A 24,828-nucleotide genomic window follows, 5' to 3' on the forward strand; every position below is an offset into this window, starting at 1 on the left:
ACTATATTAAAAATAAGATCAGAGGCTGACCCAGCAGCATAATGGTTAAGTTCACGTGCTCTGCTTCAGCGGCCCAGGGTTCATGGGTTTGGATCCCAGGTGCTGACCTACACACCACTCATCAAGCCATGCTGTGGTGGCATCTCAGATACAGAAAATAGAGGAAGATTGGCACAGATGTTAGCTAAGGGCCAATCTTCCTCACAAAAACCAAAAACTTAAAAAAAGAAATAAGATCTGAAATTTATTAATTAATGAAATAAGTATAATTATGGGCATTGTCTATTTTTTCAAATTTCTGTATTAATTTTCCATATCATTCAGTTTAAGTCAAAATACTGACTAATTTATTCTAGAGTAAAAAAATGCAGTCAAATTATATTGGTTTACTTAAGTTCTCTAAACCTACATGTATTATTAGTTAGGGTTCTCCAGAGAAACAAAACAGGCAGGATGTATATATATACACAAACACAGAAAGAGAGAGATTTTTAAAAAATTTTTTATGCGTTTTTTTTTTGGTGAGGAAGATTGGCCCTGAGCTAACATCTGTTGCCAATCATCCTCTTTTTTTCTTTTCTCTCCCCAAAGCCCCAGTACATAGTTGTAAGTCATTCTAGTTCTTCTATGTGGGATGCTGCCACAGCATGGCTTGATGAGCAGGGTGTAGGTCTGCATGCAGGATCCAAACCAGTGAATCCCAGGCTACTGAAGTGGAGCATGCGAACTTAATCACTTGGCCGCGGGGCCAGCCCTGAGAGATTTGTTTTCAGGAATTGGCTTACACAATTGTGGAGGCTTGGGAAGTCCAACATCTGTGGGGTAGACCAGCAGGCTGGAGGCCCAGGAAAGACTTGCAGTTCAAGTTCAGTCTGCTGTAGAAACTAGCTTCTTCCTGGAAGATCAGTCTTTTTCTATTAAGGCCTTCAACTGATTGGATGAGACCCACCCACATTACGGAAGTTAATCTGCTTTTCTCAAAGTCTACTGATTTAAATGTTAATCTCATTTAAAAAATACCTTCACACAAATATCTAGCATAATGTTGGACCAAACATCTGTGCACTGTGGCTTAGCCAAGTTGACATATAAAATAAAATTAACCATCACACTGCAGTTCTATAAGCATCTAAAATTGGGGAAATAAAATCACTTATCTGTTCTGTTATAGTTTCCCAGGATAGGGGCAGGAGGGAGCAAGCTTTCCTCACCCACTTTTAAGTATCTGAATTACCAGTCAACTTTACTTTCTCATCCATCAGCTAGAAACATCCATTTGGAATTTTTTATAGCTAAAGTAATAAAGTATTTAATTTGATTTGGTAAACATTGCATAAATAGTACATTTTCACATATATTTTAATTTAAATTTAAAACTCTGATGAGATTATGGGATTAATACTTTTAACTGCAATTTTCAGATATCTTGCTTAATTTCTAAAGCATGGATTGAGACATTAAAATTTCAAAGGGTGATGAATCTTGATTTCACTGACATTAAAAAGGAACACTAAAGAGAGAAGCATGTAATCAGTTCCCAACCTTTCCATGTTTAACTTAGACTTCACTCTACCAAATGTGATCATTACCAACTTTTCTATCACAAGAGTTTCAGGAAGTCAAGTGAATCCACAGGAAACTGACATACTTGATCCTCAAAGGAAAAGGTTTGTTTTTCCCTTGTACTATATCTGACTGATCTTGTTCCTTTTTTGGAATGAGTAAGATCAAGAAGTGAATGGATGAAAAAGTATATTATAGTCAATGCAGGAAAGATATAAGAAAAATGTGACAAGCCTTAAGGTTGAACAATTTTCAGGCTAGGCAGCCAGTAAGAACAGATGACCTTGATGTAGCTAACAGAAATATTTATATCTAACAAAGTAAGTAAGTAACTTAATCTCAGTATGTAACCTTGAGGTTAAAATAATTTGTGCTGTATAGGGAGTGGGGAGAGGGCAAACACACAAGGAGGGAGAGAAGGAGAGATGGGAGATGACGAGAGAGAGAGAAGGGGGAATCCTCTGATTCTACTTGACCATTGAGAAGGAAGAAAGAAAGGCTCAGGCAGAACTGACCCTAGACAGGGACAACCCCTTCCTGAAATTAGCAGGGTATAAAAAGACCTGTGAGGGGACCTACTTTGCACCTCCATAAAACCTGTGATCATGGAAATACCTTTTTGTGAAAATTTTACTCTCACTTCTTCTTTATAGAAAAAGAATGCTCTCTAGATTAAACAGAATATCATTAAAAACTGTAGAGTGAGTGGCAAAGTGCCTGGAATAGAGTAGATATTCAGCATATATTTACATAAGGGAAAGAAAATCCTCTGCCATCAAAATCTATTTTTTAGTACATGTTATTAGAATGTAGATAAAAATATGTTCAAAATTCAAAGGTTTAATATATAAATTATAATTTCAAATTTCAATAAATATACACGAATAACTAGTATATATTATTTCCTTTAAAAAAAATTATAATCCACATGGAAGTGAAGGCTTTATCAAGAAGGTCTGTATTGTGGATTCATTCTCTCCCTTAGTAAAGATTTACTGAGTGTCTGCATAATATGACTCAAGTACTGTGCCAGACTCATAGTTCGTTCTCCAGTGCAAAGTAGAAAGTAATTCAAGCCAACAAAAAGAGAGAAAATGAAGTACTGATAGTTGCGAGGAGAAAGAGAACACTCAACTGCTGAGAGATCAAGTAGAGCATCAGGAAGGAGTTGGCACCTGAGCCAGACCTCAAAGGATACATAGTCATTGAAGAGGTCCAGATTGAGAAGGTCATTGCAGGAAAAGGCCCGTCCGCCAGCAATCCTCATTCAGCCTATTGGTGGGTGCTGCTCTTGCTCTGGCCAGATAACTAGGGATTGTGAAGGACATCAGCTTTCATCTGTGAGTTGATCCAGTCAGTTAAGAGAACTAATGTCATTCTGCATAACACTGAGAAACTCTGAGTAAAGTAGTTGCTTTATCTAAAGTCCACAGCAACAAAATACTATGCTTAATTAAATAAATCTTACCCTATGTATTCCTTTTGTGATTAAATTTAAGACAATGCACATTTGTTATCTGGAAAGATCAATGATAGAATAGCTAATTACTTGCTCTAGGAACCATCACTCTATTACTGTTAAATTCATTGTTATCATTTGCAGAAATTGAATTATGTGCACTTCTGTTATATATTTACATGTTTTTGTCCAATCAAAATGCCAGTGGCTTTATTGCCTTCTTCATTTCTCCCAACCTTCCTGTTCTCATTCCTTCTAATGCTGAAATTGGAGAGGAACAAAAACACAAGGGTAGAGAAAGCAGAGACCAAAAAAAATAATACAAGACAGAGGAGGAGCAGAAAGATGGTTGGAAAGTACAGCTGGAGACTAGAGAACAGATGCTGATGGCATCACCATCATCAAGCCTTGTATCTGTACAAAAGAATGACAGCAAATACAGCAAAAGATGTAGTCCTGTGGGATCAGAGGAAAGAAAATCACTCATTAAAAGGAGGCTTTCTAGTGCTTTGATAACCATAAAACAGACCCCTACGGGGTCTCCATGAACTCCACCGCCAGCTTTTCTTTAGGTGAGGACCACCTTGCCTCCCTCATTTAAGACTGAAGGCAAGGCATGGTTGTCACTATCTTGAACAGGAAACTAGATCAATCGTACATTCCATGGTAAAAGGAGTGCAGCAGTTCTCGAACAGAACGAGGTAAACACGGGTGGTAGATGTGGAAAGGGAAGGATGAAAGACATGAAGACATTCTGCAAGCACAGGAAAGACAGTACCACTGTAACAAGTAAACAAATCGAGTGTCTGGCTTAAAAGAAAGGGACAGAGAGGCAGCACCACTGTTTGCTTGTTTGCTTTCTTATGTCTGGGAAGGTAAATTAAAGCAGGTGAGCTAAGATTTAGGAGAAAGAATAAAGTGTACATTTTATTTCTAGATAGCTTCAATATTGATTTTTCTCCTTTCAGGTGATCAGCTTAGCATAAGAAAGACCATGAAAATATAATAGATGCTAATGAGTAGAGTCCTAAGATTTTGGACTCTTTGGCAGTGTAGGGTAGCCATGAGTCTAGGGTTCTTGAGGCAGTTAGTTGGCCTGATAAAACTGTGGACTTCCCCTGTGCAGAACGGAGAAATTCATTGCTACAACTTAAATGAAACTAATTCTTATGATGTGATCTAGTATAGGGATAGCACAGGATAAGAATGGCAAATCCTCTTGTGCCCCTCTGATCAATTAATAAGGGCTGCCAAAAGTGTTGGGTTGAGAAGGATTCTGAGGCAAGGTCTTAGCACAATGAAAAAGCATGCTATGACTCTCCTGAGCAAAGAAGGGGCATAAAGGAGGAAGAGGCAGCAAATTTACCATTTCTTTAGTTTAACGTCATTAAAGCCAGGTAACCTAACCAAATAGTGTCAATGGCAAGGATTGACTGGTGCTACAAAATGTACCACTCCAGTTATACATGAGATTCCTAAATATACTATTGTTGCCAAAAGGGGGTAAAGGAGAAGGAAAAGGAGAAAGAAGAAAAAGGAGGAGGAGGAGAGAGAGAAGGAGAAGAAGAAGATCATCATTAAAAGTGCATTTTAGAAGAAAAAACAAATTAGATTTGAGAATCCATTTTGATTTATTATAGTAAGTAGGTAATTATTGAAATGTGCCTATGTCTGAAACAATATTGAATGTTAACTAAATTTCCAGACAAGGTCTCATTCATCAAGATACTGTTATCTTCAAGGTACTGAAGATAATTTATAGCATTTCCTAAACTTTTTGAAGAGCTAATCACCAGCTAAGAAAATATGGTGTTTTCCTTATGTTTGTAAAGATTGTTTCACAGTATGACTTAACTCGTGCTTAACTACTTGTTCCATGCCAGATAATGATAAAAAATATTGCCCTTTTCAAAATAATGCATTTAAAAATAGATAAATCTCTAGAAATTTTCTTTAGTATTCATTTCTAAAGGGAATGAAATACTAAATAAAATTGAGAAAGATGGGGTACCATATATAAAGTAATAGACTATGTTACTATTATAATATTTTAGGTTTTGAACCTGTAAAGGTCACAGGAAAGAACCTATAAAAGCCACAGGGAAAATGCTTCGAAAAGTAGTCCATGGGGCCGGCCTGGTGGCACAGCATTTAAGTTCATGTGCTCCACTCTGGTGGCCCAGTGTTTGCCAGTTCAGATCCCAGGCATGGACTTACACATTGTTTATCAAGCCATGCTGTGACAGGTGTCCCACATATAAAGCAGAGGAAGATGGGCATAGATGTTAGCTCAGGGCCAATCTTCCTCAGCAAAAAGAGGAGGATTGGTGGTGGATATTAGCTCAGGGCTAGTCTTCCTCAAAAAAAAGACATATTAAAAAAAAAAAAGCAGTTCAGGGCCTGGCCCCATTATTGAGAGGTTAAAGTTCCACATACTCTGTTTTGGCAGCCTGGGCTCGCGGGTTTGGATCCAGGGCGCAAACCTACTCCACTCAACAGCCATGCTGTGGTGGTGTCCCACATACAAAAAAATAGAGGATTGGTATGGATGTTAGCTCAGGGCAACTCTTCCTCAGGAAAAAAAAAAAAGTTCATACATGTAAAAAGAAATTCAAATTGTCAATTAGGATACAGAAGTTTATCAACATTATTTTTGGCCTAGAGAAAGAAAAAATAGTGAGAACCTGGAAAGCTGGTAGCCCTGCAAGGCACTTTGGTAACACAAAGCAAACAACTAAAAAAATTTAAACTCTCTGAATCTGTGATTTGCTTCCAAAAATTTATCAGAAGGGAATAATTAAGTAAGCACACAGTGACATATGTATAAGAATGTTTGTAGAGACAACCTAAACGTTTATTTATAAGGAACAGGTTCAATAAATTCATGACATCTGTATAATGGAATACCAGTAGAACTTTAATGTAATGATTTAAATCTATATTTATTGGCTTGAAAAATGGATCTAAATATATTGTAAGTGAAAAATTTTAAAGTAGCTAGCAAAAGAAAACACATGGTATAATACAATTTTGCTGATTGACAGAAAAAGATAAAAAAATAAGAAAATGATGAAAAAAGGTGGTAGGATTATGGATGTTTTTTATTTCATTTTTCTAACTTTCCATATATTTTACTTTTAAGTGGGAAAACAATAATGCCCTTTCCATTAAAAAAAAAGATACGATATTAGCCATAATTAGGATACAACACATTTTCTTTTTCTTCTCACCATTTCATAGTATCTACAACTGTCAAAAGGAAACACATTCCTGCATTCAAAAATATACTTAACCTCATTGGTTCATCAACTTCAAATATTTTATTATTATAATATTATAGTTGGTGACTAAATTTTGAAGTTTTCAACATACTTTACTCTGTTCGGCAATGAGCTTATGAGCTTTAATATGTATGTTTACATATACACATGCACATAGAGGTCGTTCATTCAATAACATATATGATAAAGGTTTGGTGACTTTATTACATAATAGAAATAAAACCTTGTACCTGTCACATTTAAGTTTCTCCTAATTAAAGAGTTCTCAGTAGTTCTAGGTAAACATATTTTATACAAGGTGACCAGCATCCCAACTGGTCAAAGCTGATTAGACTAAGGATAAGCACTTGACACAGAGTTGCAAACATCTCCAGCCCCCAAAAGGATAATGAACATATTTCATTTTGTGGAATAGAAATGGAGGAATGATGTACTAGGGAATACAGCAGCTGGTATTGGGAGAAGAAAGAATAAGGCAAACTAAAAGTAGTGCAGATGGAAAGGGAGTTGAGTCACGGTGGTGGTGGAAGTGAAGATCAGAGGACTGTGGCTACTGAGGTCCCTGGAGCTGACTGGATCCAGATTCCATATCAATAAGGCCCAATTAAATAAATAATTCCCATCCATAGATTATTGTGGGAACCCAGCCTCCTGTTGTGATGCTTACAATAAACTTGTATTATGTAAGTAGTTACTGTTCCAAGGCACCAAAAGCATATATTAAAGCTACTTTTAATGGCCCATTTTGAACCTGACGCACCTGAATATACCCTGGCTGCTGCACAGAAACTACCTGGAAACAATAAACCAACGAGGTAAAAGAGTGACTGCATTTTTCAAATAGCAACAAGTTAAGCATAGGCAGGAGTGACTAAGAAATTCTTATTAGAAGATTAAGACACACCCACACACATTTACACATACACTAACTTGGTTTTCATATTCCCATGCTAATCTTGACCATATCTACAAATGCGATCAAGTCTAACTAAACTTCCAGTTTTCTTTTATTTGGCCAACATGATACCAAGTACTCTGTCTAAATTAATCTATTAGGTGGGCTTTATCGCAGGTTAACTAGGTTCTTAAGCTCGGATATGCAGTCAATATGTCCATCAATGATTCTCTATGAGTTAACAAATTATTTAAATATATTCTTTTCTAAAATACTACACATAAAAATAGCACACGTATAACCTCTACATTGAGCAAGCATGACTCAGGGAATATAATCACAAAGCACTTTTTTTCTCCCATTTACATTAAGCATTGGGGCTAGTTTTTCCCTGTTCCTAGATAAAAACCTCCGGTAATCTTGGTCACTGTTAAGTGACTTGAATTCCTCCAGTGAGTAATTAAAATGTTCATTGTCATTGAACGGTCAGAACTTTGAACTTTCCTCCATTCTTTGGTCATCTCTAGACTGGGAGTCTTACAGTCAGAGAGGAGAGAGTCTTCAGCTTCTCTGCTTTGTGCTTCTACATCTCCTCCCTCCAACCTTCTGACACCTCCAGAGTTGAACCAGAGCAAGTGAGAGTAAGTAACGCAGGAGTAAAGGTTCTCACTTGACAGATACTCTCGTGAACTGGCATGGTGCTCTCGGAATCTAGCAGGAGTTGTCAGCTGAATTTTCCTCTAGTGCCTGCTCTGTGGGTTCTTTGGACCCATCTATCCCGTGACTGGGGGCTTCACATCTTCCTTTGACATGGGTAATATACTGTCCTCCAACTCCGTGCTTACTCCTTCCACAGTCCCCAGGCATCTGACCACACCTCTAGCTCTGTCTCTGGTAAGTTCTGTTCAGCCATCCAGGAAGCTTTCTCAGTAAAGATCTACAAGACTCCCTTCTACCTCTCTCTCAGTCTGTTTGGGCTGCCATAACAAAATACCCCAGACTTGTTGGCTTGTAAACATTATGTCTCACAGTTCTGGAGGCTGGGAAGTCTAAGATCATGGCACTGACAGATTCCATGTGGTGGCTGGTGAGGGCCCTCTTGCTGTTTCACAGAGGATTTCTTCTGTGTGTGCTCACGTGGTAGAAGGACCAGGGAGCTCTGTGGGGTTTATTTTACGAAATCACTAATCCCATTTATGGGGGCTCCACTTCATGACCTAAGCACCTCCCAAGGCCCCGCCTCCTAATATCATCACATTGGGCATTAGGATTTAAACATATACATTTTGGGGGAAACAAACATTCAGAGCATAGTGATCTCCCTCTCTCATTCATTCATATTCTCTCTCTCTCTCTTTCTATCTCTGCCTGGATAGAGTCCATAGTAGCCAACTTTGTCTTGGGCCACCCAAAGCAACCACCTCTTCTTTTGCACTTTTATCAGCAACTAGCCAATCCCTGTCTTATCACTTAGATTTCTCAGGTAGGAGCCAGATACTCTGTGTGGGGCAGATACAAAGTTCTTCCAAGTAATTCTACTAAACCCTTTTTTTCCGCCAGACTTGAGGCTTCCTCCTTAAGAGATTGGGACTTACAACACCACTAGCAGCTTTCTTCAAATTTCTCTATTTCCACTCTCCTATTTCTTGGCTTCTCCAACCTCTCATAAGCTACAATCAGGTGATCATCTCAGGGTTTTATATGATCTTTTTTGCAAGTTCTGTGTGCTGATCATAATTTGAAATGTAATATCAATTTTCTTCAAGCCTCAGCTGGAACTGAGACTTTAATATTTTTATAATACCTGGTTTTGATATGAGTTGTCACTTATTTAAAATCAGAACACAGCATATCCTCTAAGTAATTATAATTACATAACATAAAATAGTATTTTATAATTATATTATAAATATATGCATGTTTTGAATATAATCATCATATGAAAAATCTAAATGGATGGTAAAATGATTTTCAAAATACATAAGATAATTGATCAATTCAAAACAAATCTGTTTCTCACTTCTTCATGCATTCAAGTTCTTCCCTTGGAAAAAAAACTTATTCAATGTCTACTAGACAATAGAAGTCTAACAGTGGGCAAAGCAAGTTTGGTGCATTCCCTCATGGAATCTGCAGTCTAATCTATTATAAAAAGAACTTCTTCAGGGCTGGCCCCGTGGCCAAGTGGTTAAGTTCACGTGCTCCGCTTCGGTGGCCCAGGGTTTCACTGGTTCAGATCCTGGGCACGGACATGGCACCACTCGTTAGGCCATGCTGAGGTGGCGCCCCACATAGCACAACCAGAGCCACTCATGACTAGAATATACAATTATGTACTGGGGGGCTTTGGGGAGAAGAAGAAAAAAAAAGAAAAAAAGATTGGCAACAGAGGTTAGCTGAGGTGCCAATCAAAACAAAGAAAAATAGACTATCCTCTTATTGCACAACTGTTAGGATATTTGGCAAGAATTGACATAGTCTTGGAGCATAGGCAGGAATGAAAACCAAAAGAGAAGAGAGATAGCAATTGATGAACAAAATAGTGGGCCAGTGAGACCCCAAAATTGATCATAAATTGATGAAAAGTAACAGTAGGAACCGGTGATGTACAGTTAATGCTAAGAGGACTTAGGAACTCATAATAAGGCATGTGGTTAGCATGACTATTGGGGGAATAGCTGTCTTTGGATGAGGAAGTGTTGTTCAGAGAAAGTTACTGTAAACATACTTGCAGCAAAAATATTTTTTGAAGAAAAAAATTATTATCTCAATAAGGAAAAAACTGTGGGTATTTGACAGAGCATAGTTGTGAATCTGTGCCCAACCACTGAATACTAGAAGTATAATTGCTGGTGGTTATATTTTTGTAGCTAGCTTTAAAATATATGTTTTATTGATGTTCAAGTTTAAGAGAAGAATATGAGCTTTACTGTCACGCAACTCTTATTCTGAGAGAAATAATATTTTTATTTAATTATACATTTAAAGTTTTAGAGCCAGCTGCCTATTTGCAAAGAGGTCATGAGTCAGTTTTTAAAGATGTCTATAATGCTGATAAAAAAATAAGTAAGGTAAAGAAAGCCAAAGGAATATGAGGAGAGAAAATAACTCTGTAGGCTAGTTAGTACATAGAATGCATGCTGTGATGCTCTTAATGATTTCAATACACATTTGACTCTGAACTTTCTAAAAGCCAAAGAAAAGAGAGAAGCAGTCTAGGTTATGAGATTCATTGTGTCCATAAATAAAAAACTAAGCAGTTGCTCAGGAAAATCAAAATTATTCTCAATATTAAGAAAGTAGAGCCATGGATCCTTTTCTAGGTGCCACTTGTGTAATAGAATGAACGTCCACAATGAAGTTATAGTAGACACAGTTTTATAGAGTTCTATTTTCTTTCTTCCTCCCTCCTCTCTCTTTCTTTTTAATAACATTCGTGTGCCAGTTAGATCTATTTTCCACAGACCCCTTGCCCTCCCCCTGCTCCAGGGAGCTGAACCCTTCAAGATGAGTTTCTCAGGCTCTGCGCCAGCAGCCTTCCTGCTGAGTTTAGCCAATGGGACAACTAGGAGGATACTACAGGACAAGAGGAGGGAAGAAGCTGTGGTACTTCTTACTCTCTGTCTTCAGTGGTGTCTCTGGATGAGGCTACATCTTCCCACTTCCGCACTTGTGTACACAAAAAGTCCCAGCTTCCATGAAGCTACTCCAACTCCCTTTATCCCTCCAGCCTAGGTTTAGTATTAGTTTCATTTCGTTGTTAATCTCTGGGCTGTCAGTGTCCCTGATTGGTTTCTCGGTTTTTCATCACTAACGGAATAATTTCCCTACTTTAAATGCCCTCTGCTTTAAATATTCAGGGAGTTTTCTCTTGTCGTGGTTGGATCCTGACTGATACAATCACTCATTATAAGACAATGGAATATCTTTCAGCTCAATTCAATATAAACAATTTTATGCTGGGAAAATCATGGAAAGAGCTATTATTGCATATTATATGTCCAGGGATGCTTATGAAACAGTAAATAGCAGACACAGAAGGTTGTAGAAAACAAATTTCCATCAGTCATTCAGATCTGATCTTCAGGAAGAGAATTATAATTCACCAACGTCAACATACGTGATATTTCAGCACACAATTTAAATGATGCATCTTCAGTGGGCATGCTCCACAGAAATGCACACATGCTGACTTCTTGGCTATAAGAAGTCAGTGTAACCGAGAAAGAATATCCTGGGGAAGTAGTATCCCTCTCTTAATCTACCTACAAACAACATATATGACTCACCTAACACTGTCCTTTCTTGGCAAATGTGGAAGATATATGTGGAAGCTTATATCTAATCTTCCCTTTCCAGTTCCTCACTTCACTAAATATGTAAGCTAGGGAACCCTTCACAACTCAAGATATATGTTAATAATACAAGAAACAACAAAATTTTGAAGTTACTCACCAGTTATACATTGGTAGAACTTTTCGCAAGAACTCAGAATTAAGGCCTGATAAAGAATATTTTATTATCATTGAAATTCAAAATCAACACATTCTGACTAGAGAATATAGAGAATACACAAACATGAGAGATAAGCTTTCAGAACTGCCTACTGTGTAGAAACCAATGTGTTTCAATAAAATGTGCTCATTATGGAAGCTCAGGGATGCAGGAGAAAAGGTACACCAGTGTCTGTCTTAGCTCTTGACCATAAGAGACAGTTATCAAAATATATTACTATTTAACATGTTGACAATATATTGACAGTTAATAAAATATATTTTATTCTGATGTCATTAAAAATGTCAATCATATGGGGCTGGCCCCGTGGCCGAGTGGTTAAGTCTGTGCGCTCCGCTGCAGGCGGCCCAGTGTTTCGTTGGTTCGAATCCTGGGCGCGGACATGGCACTGCTCATCAAACCACGCTGAGGCGGCGTCCCACATGCTACAGCTAGAAGGACCCACAACGAAGAATATACAACTATGTACTGGGGGGCTTTGGGGAGAAAAAGGAAAAAATAAAATCTTAAAAAAAAAAATGTCAATCATATGGCTAACACCTTAGTTTTTCTTACACTTATATCCAGCAAACTTTGCATCCCAATTTGGCCTACCTGGGCTTCCTAAGAGGGAGAAAATGAACTGGCTGAGTCTTTTAGTCTCCATAGTAGTTATGATTATCAATTAATAAAACAGCATCATAAATTTGTATTGCAGTATAATAAATTTGAAAATGTGCACCCCCTCTGTGAAGGGTATGCTGGTAAGTTATCTTTCTCAGCTTGCAAGATTAACCTTAAACCATGGCAAAATTACCAGCTGGGTACTCCCTGTGAAACATCTTTCCCAGAAAATGCATCCCACCAACATGTATTTCTTTTACACCTACCTGAAAGAGTTCTTAATGTCTTCTGCTTGGATTGTCTTGATAATCTCTTGATATAACTGAAGATCAAGTGTTCCTGATGATGTAGCATTTGAAGGGCAATTTTTATGTGCATAATAGCCTATCAAAATTCCAAAAATAAATAAAATGATGGCTGTGCAAAGCATTTTTGAAAGACGGCAAAAGTTGCAGGGGTTGCTCTTTGGTGCAGATCTTGTGTAACGGGTAACATATTCAGACTCTTCTTGAAGTCGCTGGAATCTTCCTTTGGGTGAAGTTGCTGGTTGAATGGAATCAAGATTGAGGTCTGCAGTCTCTGAATTCTCCAGGTTCTGATTCTCAGCACGATCTAGCCGAAACTGGTCAAACCCAGGCTCCTCCAGCTCCTTTTCCATGTCCCACTCTAAGTCAAGGGCAGTGGCTTGAAGGTCATCATTGTCTAAGTATTGTGAATGTCCTGGAGCTCTTTGATCTGCATTGACCTTCTGATAGGCCATCTTTTTACCTGTAAAAATAAGAGAAGTAATATTTTCTTTAAAATGAACAATAAATACACCTCTAAGGTGAAAACAGTAATCCATATTAAGTATCTATAAAATTTTAGTAATTATAATCAGGTGAAATACATTGTCCATGTAGAAAATCACTTTAGCTAATTATTTAATCTTATGTTTTGCTATTGGAAAAGAAGAGAAAAAATAAAGGTGGAAGGTACTTGATGGAAAAGTTATGAGAAGACGTAAAATACACACACTATTACTTTGAAGCTCAGGAGAATAAAAAAGCCACACATGCACAATTGCATTGAGGATAATGTATTACAATGATGGCAAAATTTAAGCTTACACATTTGCAAAATCACTTTTAAGAAAAACTAAGGGCAGAAGCAATAAAGCTGTGATTTGTTAAGTCAAAGGGGAAAAACCAGACGGGGGATGATTTAAGTTATAAGATTTAAGTTACCAGAAACGCAAAATTCAGGATAACAAACTCAGGAGAAGACATGAATTCAGGATAAGAATAGGCAGAACAGCTAGATGAAGGAGCAACTTGATAGAAATATAAGAAGCAAAATATGATAGATTACTTAGCCATGAGTTATCAAAAGGATGGGAAAAACTAAAGGCTACCACAGATGACCAAGATGTTCCATGGAATTAGTGACATGAATTGGCCTGGCTCGTTGAACTTTAAATAAAAGATGCGATGGCATCCATCCAAGGAGAGAAGCCTTTTGCCAGGCTAAGAGAGTTGGGTTTCATAACCTTGCTACAGGAGTGGCAGATGGAGGTTTTTCTCCCCTACACAGTTTTGGATGACAGTTTGTTGTATCCTGCAGAGTGGTATTAAGATAACTGGGTTAATTAACTACAAGTGATCTTCAGCCTGTATTCAGTAACCCACTGGTGTATTACAGTTGCGGATTAAGAGTATTTATACTTAAATTTTCTGTGTATTAGATTTGTCACCCCAGCTGGACTCTAAGGCCCCTCACTATGTTTTATGATTTTTCTATGTGTCCCACTGTAGTGGGTGAAGAACAGAGCTCAACTGACAACTGATTAGCTAATTGCCTTAGGGCCAGTAGTTACCAAGGGAACTCTAATGAAAAAGATACAAACAAGGACTTCAGGAAAGGGAGTGGCATTATGCACAGAATTAAGGGCATACACAGCTCCAATGCTGGCTGGTAGAGGTCTGTATAAATTAAACTGATCTGAATGTTTAAGAGAGTTCAAATATAGTTAAATATTAAACTTTACAAAATAAAAATTGGCAATTCTGACTAGATTTCTCATCTAGTCCCCTAAAATCTAGGATTCATTCTTACCTAGAGTTGACTCAATAAAGATGAGTATCTGGTGCATGTCAAGTACTGGGATAGGCAATGAAGACAAAGATAAATGGCTCCCATTCCTCAAGTAAGGAACAGTTCAATCAGAAAGACAAATGCATGAACAATCAAGTCAGTCAAATAAAATACGCAAAGTGCAAGGGTGATTCGGGGTGATTGAGTCTAACGGAAAATATGGGAAAAGCTTCCTCAGGAAAGCGATCTCTGGGGTACTTCTGGCAAGAGAGAAGGAGTTAACTAGGGCAGATCAGAGCTGTGAGAAGCGGGTATCCAGGCAGGAGAAAATTTACACCACGCAGAGGAATGAGAATGCATGGTGCGTGGACCACCTGAAAAACCCAGAGTGGTGTGCTGTGACTGAGGATGGAGCACATGGCCAGAGATTCAGAGAAAAAGCTAGGAAAGGGTGACCTTAGGTAAAAGGCTTAACTTCTCTGTAACCCAGGGTCTTCATCTTTGAAATGGGCATGATAATAAGATAATCCTCCTAGCGTTGTCATTAGGATTAATTGAGACAGTGAACCTAAAACATCCATTAAGCGTTACATAGGCTACATGGGTTAGAAGGGACATTTCTGGTATTAGAGGAAGGAAGACTGTCAAGGACTGTTGGAAGAAAAAAGTGAGTTAAATAATGCAGAAGAAATTAGATAATTCTGCAAGACATTGTAGAGAAGGGGAGGAGGTGGCATAATCACACACGTACACTCACACACCTATGATGTTGTTGGTTTGTTTGGGTTTTTTTTAATATTAGTCCATATGTAGAGACTAAAATATATTTTTTAAAAATGCACACGACATACTAACTGTTATCAGCAGGTGTTTATTTGGCAGTATGCATTAGAACGGCCTCAGGAATGATTCTGCAAAACCCTTTCTTTTCCCTTCCCTCTTTCCTGCCCTCCCTCGCTTCTGCTTGGACTGGTTTCCAAAATGATCCAAGAAAGTACAGCATTTGAATTCTGGCTTTGATCACATCAAGACAAGAAGAGAAAGGGAGTAACACCTGGAGTTAAATGATAATTATTCAGATGGGTTAGAAGATGGTTGATTAACTGAAAGAAGACTGCAAATCACATCAGGTTAAAAAAAATAGAAGAGAGTACTAAAGGATAGGAAAACTTGAAGGGAGCAGAAATAAAGACTCTCTAAAATCCATTTCTAACCTCTCTTATATTACAGAAGAGGAACCTGAGGTCCAAAGCTGAATAATTCTTTGGACTGAGAAAAGTGATGTTGATTACATACTTCTTAAGGTGATTTGTGGTTTTATAAAAATATGAGATTACTAAGTGGGTGATGAACTAAAGTTAAATACCCCACAGTCCAATTTGTTTTAACATATGTTATAAAATACTGCAATTTCTTAGCTCTAGTCAATATCTTTCTTGTTTGGCTTAAGCATCAATAAATTCTTGCAATCTTGACATGATATTATGATATTTACTTTTTTAACTGTTCAGTTCATGCATTATTGATTAATTTACTTAGACACTGTTACCATGTGGTTCTCTAGATTTTTTTTTCTTCCATTTTAATGAATTAGAGTCTCTCTCTCTCTAAAGGCTTTTCCAAAAATTGAATTGTAGAGCATGGTTTATGCTCAAGGAAGACTTGGCACACAGGAGTTACTACATAAATGTGAGATCTCTGATTTTGACCTTTAATACAAACATTCAAAGTCGTTTCTCTACAAATCATTTAAAAACCAACTGCAGTGATGAGGCAGAGTTTTCATTCCTAGCCTGACAATAGGCATTCCATCACACGTACATCAGCAATTTAACGCTTTTCAAACATCAGACAGAGCTATCAATTATAATGTAATGCAGATACAGATATTAACTTCTCACCATGATGGATATCTGCCTGACACCCTTCCTACCACTTTTGGACTCATTACACATTTATAAATTTACATTAAATTCGATCTTCCAGGAGAGCAGTATCTGGGTCAAAGGTAGAGGAAGTCACTTGATGTGACAAATCTAAAATATTTCAGGAAAATTTCAGGGAAATAAGTATGTGATAATATATACAATGAAGCATTTGAACCACTTACTGGGTAAAATAAATTTTATACATGTTATGTATATAAATTTAAAAATCCATTTCTTAAAAATTACCTTGCTTTAAGGAAAACAGTGTATACAGTTTTTGGCAAAAATATAAAAATCTCTGCCCTGACAGTTTTGTTGCACTTAATCGATTTATCTATCCAAAATGAACTTCTCAAAAACAAAACTAAGTAACAAACTACTAAATAAATAAAACTGATAACATTCGATTTTGAGTCAGTACAAATTATTTCATTTGTCCCACAAAAAACATAGCTTTTTTAAAAACAGTTGTGCCCTGTGAAACAAGCAAATGACATATTACAGTTACCAGAACTTTCAAAGTCTCAAGGACAATGAAAATTTTACATTATAAAAAGAAATCTTCAGAAAAACCAGCAGGTCTTAGAAATGATCATATAATTATGCCACTGAAACTTCATATATTTTCTATCACCACTGTACATGATTCATTTAATTTATACTGTCACATTAACTTATAGTTACTCTATATGAGTAATTCAAAAAACACATATAGTAGATTTTAGAATCTACCACATGAATCTTTCTCAAAAAGAGACATACTTTGGTGTAGACCAGGTCATAGAACCTTGCTACATTTTTTCAAATAGAAATATCTGTAATGTCTCTGCATTCTAATTGTACCACTTAGTCTTCTTTATAAAATGTGATTTTTATGAAAAGTAGAATATATTCTCCATGTTTTCAACATATCTTATTCACTTAGGTAAGATCCCTTCCCACCCAGGCCCAAATCAAAGGCCAAATTGTTTTTAAAATTCAATATACTAAAACATTTATCTTTTATATACCTTCATACTTTTATAAGAAAAGAAAGCAGATACAAGTTGAACTAAAAGGTATTTTTTTCTTGACTATGACAGGCTTAGATCAATAAAAAGTGAATTTTTATTCTTACCAAGCATATGATTAGTTTAAAAATAAATTGTTACTTCTAAATGCTTTCTTTCACACATTTTTACTGGCTGAAACTAAGTAATTTATATAGAAATAAAAGATGAATACAGAAGTAGACTGAAATTTCAATGTGTAAAATAAAACCTCTGGCTGCTGCAGATCTAGCCTACCACAACGGCTGGCAAATATTTTAGATGATAAATACATGTTAAACAAAAGTTTCACGTAATTAATTCACTAATGCCACTTAGAAATATGATCACAGCACTATTATTTTTTGCTCAGCAATCTCAACGAAGGAATTTATTACATGAATGCTCTGACCTTACCAATATCTAAATTAGTAGACTCTATAGTCAGACTCTGTTGTTAGTGCTGTGGAGTTGATTCTGACTCCTAGCAGCCCTGCGGACAGCAGAGCTGAACCCTGCCTAGTCTTTTTGCACCATCGTCTCACCTTCTGACGCTATATCAGACAATGCTCTGCTGCTATTCATAGGGTTTTCATGGCCAATTTCTGTGCAAGTGGGTGGCCAGGTCCTCCTTCCTAGTCTGTCTTAGTCTGGACGTTCTACTGAAACCTGTCCACCATGGGTGACCCTGCTGGTATTTGAAATACAGGTGGCATAGCTTTCAGCATGACAGTAACATGCAGCCACCACAGTGTGACAGTCGATATACAGGCAGTGTGGTTCCCTGACCTGGAGATGAATCTGGTCAAGGAAGTGTGAGCACCAAATCTTAACCACTAGACTACCAGACCTGGCTATGGTCAGACTACCTGCTTCAAATCCTAGCTCTGCTATGGAATTTAGGCCAGTTACTTAATGTCTTTACGCTTAAGTTCAACATTTGTAAAATAGAAATAATAATAGTACTGTATCTGTAGCATTACCATGAGTAAACGAGATACATAATTAAAAGATGCTTAGAAGAAGGTCTAAAACATTGTAAGCGCTCCACTACCAAAGGATCGCTCCAGGAATTCTATAGAGTTTTAAAAAATAGAAATATTTGGAATTTACAACTGGAAAGTACAGACAATTAAATTATGACCAGAGGTCTTAAGTTTCAATAACAAGAATCCAGAGATAATGAGAAATGGAGCAGTGCACTCAAGCACTTTTTAGAATGGGAAGCATCTGTTAATCATTAGCCTTGGTTCAGACAGGCAAGAGAGAAGTGTGGCCGATGTTTACATAGAAGTTATTATTGCATTTGACTTCCATATCTTATTACAGAGTTGAGTTTTAGTCTATTTACAAAAAGAACAACAGAGCCTTCCCACAATGCTAAAGAGTTCAGTTTAATAGCTCCAGGAATTAGTGATAATCATGAATACAAGTTTCACACATTTGTTGTAGAAAATCATGTTTCTCATAGGTGGTTGACTTGATCCATTGACTGTGATGACACCGATAATATTTTAACTCCAACAGTATTAAAGACTGTGTAGATCTTATTAGAATTAGGAACATATCTAAAAGCTTTCCTACTTGTAAAAGTTATTTTATAAGTAAAATAAATAACTGACTCTGGCAGATTAACTTTAAAACATAAGGCAGAATCTCAATTTCCTATGACAGTTCTGTGATTGAATCTTTATTTTACAATGGGAAAAAAATATTTATATAGTGTTTCCTGAAGCTTTGAATGTCAAATCATTTGCTGGTTTGAGTGGATTGATTTGAGGCAAAGGCGTTTCTTAGAAATGTCAGTGCACCATCAAAAGGCATTCATTATGCACCTTCGCGCAGTATACTTTAGATGCTATACCAGTGAACTATCTGAGTGCCCAGAGGAACTTTTAAATTTAAGCTTAAGAATATTTCTTATAGGCTAAAAACATTTGGCATAAATTTTTCAGTATGAACCTAGTTTGTACAAATAAAGCCCATGTTTGTGGAGTAAATTTTTGTTGTTGAAAGCTTTAACAGTCTCAAGAAGCAGGGCAAAAGATAAAACTATAAAAACAGCAATTCAGAATACTCTGTTTTTTGACTTAATTTTTCAGTATAATGAGATTTTTTTTTTCCATCTGGTTTTGCGAAATGGCCCTGGCAATTGCTACCGTGTCTGTAAATGCATTAAGGATTTTGTATTTAATTGCAATTTTGTATGTCAACTGCAAAAAGAAATAACAATAATTATTTGTTGTTCATGCTTCGCTAATTGAATAGAGAGTGTATACAAAGTAAGGGGAAATTATTATCTGTGCTTTTAGAAAAAAAAAAATTAGTCAAAGCCTAGTGAATTTAGGCAGAGCAGATAATCAAGCTGGAGAGTATAAAATCAAACCCTCACTCTGAGGCCTGACTTACCTTGAACACTAAATGACATGTAAAAGGCATGCTTATAGGATGCCAAATTAATGAGCTATAAATTGCAAAATGCAGTCAAAACCATTTGAGGGAAAATTATTTGATGATATAAGGCAGGTCTGCGTAAATTTGCTTTATATCGCTCGCATATGCATGACCACCTGCCAGTTCCCTGAATGGGCCTGCCTTTCTTCGGGTACCTGTGTGCATCTGCAATTTGTGTAACACACTCTAACTGAATGGTTAGTTGGGCTCACCTGAGTTCCTGTATTTATGGTAAGGTTTTTCTATACTAGAATGCTGTAATTCAATTTAGGATTTGGCAAACAGAAGAACTAATTTAAATGAACTAAAGCAATCCGGAATATACCCTGTGGGCTTCCTGAACAGATAGCCTGAACTCTTAGTACTATTTGGAATATCTATCCTGCGAGTTTAATTCTCATTAACATCACAAGACCCTCTCTATTTAGGGATGCGTAAATTGTTCCCGTTCCTGCCATAACTCCTTTCCCGGTCTTTTTTTTTGGTGTTTGATTCCACCCAGATTCTATAGTACGTTTTTGTTTTTTGTTTTTTAATCCAGGTCATCGTTTCCATTTATAGTCAAGTTTCTAGAATTATTTATTTACTTCTATGGAATTTACATCCTTTCCACCTTCAGAGTATTTGAAGTGGCTTACATTAGAAATGCACAGATATAAGACAAATGAAACCACAAAACTACAAAATAAAGAGTGGGAGAAAAAAAAATCTGATAGTCTGGCTAAAGAAAGCCAGTGTAATTGAGTTTTAAGGTAGTTCCAAGCCTCAGAGCAATTAGGGCGAAGAAGCGCGAGGAAGGGCAAGGAAGGGCAAGGAAGGGCAAGGAAGGGCGCCTGTGTGGTCTTCTCAAGTTCCACTGGCCTTCACCTGATCTCACCAGTTAATGCATAAGGCCGTCAGTCTGACACAAAGAGTTTGTTTTTAATTTTATTTTTTCCAAGTTATCTCTTTTTGTAGTTTCGGATTTCTATGTTGGGAAGATACTTTATCTAGTCAGAGAAATCTATGAGTCTCCTTTTTATCTTTTACACTTAGATTTTGATACACAGACGTTGTTAACACATTCATGATGTTAACACATTCAGAGATCTTACTGGTTCGTTTATCACCAGTTATGTCACCAATGTAACTACAAGCACCAAGAGTCTCCACGTCCACTAAAATTGAATGGTCCTGGGGCCAGCCTGGTGGCATATTGGTTAAGTTCCCATGCTCTGCTTTGGAGGCCTGGGGTTCATGGGTTTGAATCCCGGGTACAGACCTACACACTGCTCATCAAGCCATGCTGTGGCAGCATCCCACATGCAAAATAGAGGAAGACTGGCACAGATGTTAGCTCAATGACAATCTTCCTAAAGCGAAAAGAGGAAGACTGACAGCAGTTGTTAGCTCAGGGCCAATCTTCCTCAACCAAAAAAAACAACAAAGAAAAGCCTGAATAGTTCTGCCTTGATCCTTAGTTCGCTGGGGGCTGCTCTGACCCCAGGACCTAAAAGGTAGATTTCTGTTGTTTGCTCTCCACAGTAGCCTGGCAGGCGTCAATGTTTCCTGGCACTGGGATTTTGAATAAGGGAGAACGGCTTCTAAGTACATCGCTCTGAGGAAGAGACCACAACCTCTGCTTTATGGTCTCTTCTTAGGAACACTTTCAAAATTTCTTTTTTCTCCTGCTGTTGAAGGACAAAGAGCAAAACAACTCTGCTTAGAACTTGAAAGCTACAGTTCACATTCAACCTGCTGCTGACCTGTTTTCAGCCATTAAAACCCTTTGGTCCATCCTGTCTTACTCCCTACTATGTGTGGTTTACGCTGGCCTGAGAGACCTTCAAGCGTGTCAAGAGTTAACATGTCAATACAGTCACCACTTGGCTCTGAGAGCTGTCTGCCAGATGAGCCTCTTAGCCTGATAGATACACTGCAATTTTTTATCCTTTCAGCCAGCATGAATGATCTTCAATTGCCGCTTTTTGACTATGGCTTTTGGATTTCCAGGAACAGACAGATGAAGCTTTTATCTACGTGAGGCCACTAAGCATTCTATTTGCCACATTTTTCAGTGGTACTTTGTTGGCTTACTTTTAAAATATCTTTACTCTTCAAAAAGTATCAACAGGTTTCTACAAACTAAAAGTGCTTTATTCTAAAATTCTATGTTTCCTAAAATCCTAACATAGAAAGACTATTCAAGGCCCAGAATGATAGTCCAACGCCCCCAGAAATGGTGCTTTTTATTTTCTGAAATGGCTATTTTTATACTTGTTCCTTTAGGGTGTTATTAGGAAAAAGTGTTAATATATTATGATACTGTGGTTAACTGGTGGGAAAGGAAGCAGCCCACAAAACACATTGGTACAGTATGCTTATGTTCATTTAAAATTCAGTTAGTAAGAAAATATGTATCATATGAACCATCTCAAATCAATATTGGCTAAATTCTGGAAATCTATTCTTTAGCTAAAAATCCAAGACTAAGATCCAAAGTAAAAGTCTTAGTATTCAGCTTTCAAACTGTTAGACCATGAGCTAAAGAAAATTAAAACTGGTGATTTAACACAAAATACTACAATAATAGGAATTTATTACAGTTAATAGCATGGTATGCTCCTGATAAGACAAAGATCATGCATATTAATTCATTTAATCTTAGAGCTAAAAGTTAAGTGAATGATATTTGCCTCAGTAGCAGGGTTACATTAATACTAGGAAAACCAAGAATTGTGAAGCTTTCAATTGACAATTGATGACAAAAACCAAGACTGAAATGCTTTCCAAGAACTAAGCAATGTAACAGAGAAACAAATTGCCCAAGATTTTGCTATCCTTTCTTACCTCTAAAGCGCCTTATGCATAAATATATATATATCTGAAGCTAAACATGGATATAATTTTAGAATATTTTCTTCTAGGCCTCTCCCTGATACAAAAATGTGACAAAATAATTATTGTAAAATATGACATTCAAGTTCTTTCTATAAGTGACCTTTTTTTAAGTATGATAATATCAGTAACGCTTAACGTTTGCAATAAAAAAGCATGTATTGAATAAGAAGAAACAGGATGAGATATACTATAGCAATATATTATATCTGTAAGACAGTTTGACATTGAGAAGTTAATTTTTATTACAGATGTACATATACGCATACTAATCAGTTTTGGGTAATTTAAAGCAACTAAACAATTTACTAGAAACTACATTGGGTACTGCTTATGTCACTTATATTTTATTTATGAACAGGAATATTATAAAAAATGAAAGACCTCCAATAGCACATAAAAGTAATGCTAACATGAAATTAAATGTCAGGCAAAAGGCATGAAAATGCAATATTCACAAAGGCATGAAATGTAAAACATTTAACAGAGCTTTTATATAATTCACACCATTGAAAGGTAGTTTATTATAACACATGAAAAATTTTAAAATTCACTTAGTATTTAAAATGTCCAATATTATTATTTTACCAACATGAATTTTAGCTACTTTTCCAATTTATTTTCTTTCTTCCCGTAATGCATCCTTTGTCTTTTTTCTTTATATTTTTCAATTCTCTTAAGCCTTTCCCAACATTTATTTTTTGCTTTTTCATTTTTATTTATTTTACTATTACTGTCTAGGAATTCATTGAAAAATAATAAAATAACTGACCATAAAGAGTTCATTTCATTATTTTCTATATATTGAGAATGATATATTTTGAACTATAAAGAATCAGTGGATTTTTTTATTTGAAATGATGACCTGATGACAAAACCACAGATTGTTTTGTTCTACCCCTCCAAATGCACCAAATCTTGAGTCTTCAAAATAATATTAAAACTCGACTTATCCTTAACCTGCTGCTTAACAATTCTATTCTCTGCCACTCTATATGAAGAACTAAACACCCTTCTCTCCAACACTTCTCTGCAGACTCTCTTCAGCTATTGTGACTGGTAAGACTTCTCATTCCAGTCATCCTCCATAACTATAACCTGTACATTTCTCCCCAAACAAGACCTCTATATTTCTATCACATATCTTAGGAATCAAAGCATTCTTTTTTTCCCTTTATTTTTAATTCTGTAAAGGTTGAAGTTTTTAATTGTTCCCTAGTAATTTAAAACACTTGAGAGCCCAAGATAGTGGAAATATTATAGTCTCTGTCTAAAAAGGAGCATAATCTTTAAGGAGGTGGAAAATAAAAATTAAGTTCAGAATTAAAATAAGAACATACATTGCAACACAAGTTGTCAAGAGTAGATGACCTTGACTAGTTTAATTGTGCTAAAGAATATAGTATTATTAGGAAAAGAGCAACATGCACTATGTAGCTTTATGTACCCTCTACTTATATTAATTAATTTACTCATTGGAACAACGCCATGAAGTTACTATTGATATCATCCTCATTTTACAGATAAGGACACTGAAGAGAAAATTGAAGTCACTAGCTCTAGATCACACAGGATTTGAACCCAAGTAATGTGGTCCCCTAGTCTGTGTTCTTAATCACTCTGCCATAATGACAGAAAGTTATCACCTGAAGGCATTGTTTTAATTCCTCCATACATAAAAAAACATAGAAAAATATCACCCAATTTCCCCACAATCAAGCCCTAACAAAATTTCGTAGTATGACGTTTTCCCATAATCTCCATCCTTATCCAGGGTCCTTAGAGTCTTTCAGAAAAAAAGCTGGGAGAAGAAATGAATAAATTCACACATTCACACATAGATGTAGTCTCTATGATGTGGATCAAGGCTGCCCCAGGGAGAGAAGCCCAAGGCTTCCTGGCCTACATGCCGATCTATATGACCCAATTTATATCTAAAGTTATACCACCACACAATATCCAGACCCCACCTGCACTGACATTGTTTTAATGACCTTTTACATCATCTTTCCTTTGTCTAGTAAAAATAAGTCACATACCCATGCCTTATAATTTAGCCCTAACCCTCAACACATTGCAGCTCTTCACTGCCCATGGGTCCTTTTCCCATGCTTGCAGCCCTTCACTGCCCATGGGTCTTGTCCCCATGCTT

At 36.7% G+C, this 24,828-nt stretch overlaps 1 protein-coding gene across 7 annotated transcripts in view; it reads right to left on the reverse strand.

The window, feature by feature from the left end:
* The window catches only part of NAALADL2 (N-acetylated alpha-linked acidic dipeptidase like 2), a 1,259,279-nt gene that overhangs the window by 667,519 nt on the left and 566,932 nt on the right, over window positions 1-24,828 (reverse strand). For all 7 annotated transcript variants that reach the window (XM_046659057.1, XM_046659060.1, XM_046659059.1 and 4 more), the window contains one exon: window positions 12,583-13,084. In XM_046659057.1, coding sequence (XP_046515013.1) covers window positions 12,583-13,076 — 494 coding nt within the window. In that variant the 5' untranslated portion in view covers window positions 13,077-13,084. The remainder of the gene's footprint in view (window positions 1-12,582; window positions 13,085-24,828) is intronic.

This window comes from Equus quagga, chromosome 4 (assembly GCF_021613505.1).
Source record: "Equus quagga isolate Etosha38 chromosome 4, UCLA_HA_Equagga_1.0, whole genome shotgun sequence".
Classification (NCBI taxonomy): Eukaryota; Metazoa; Chordata; class Mammalia; order Perissodactyla; family Equidae; genus Equus; species Equus quagga.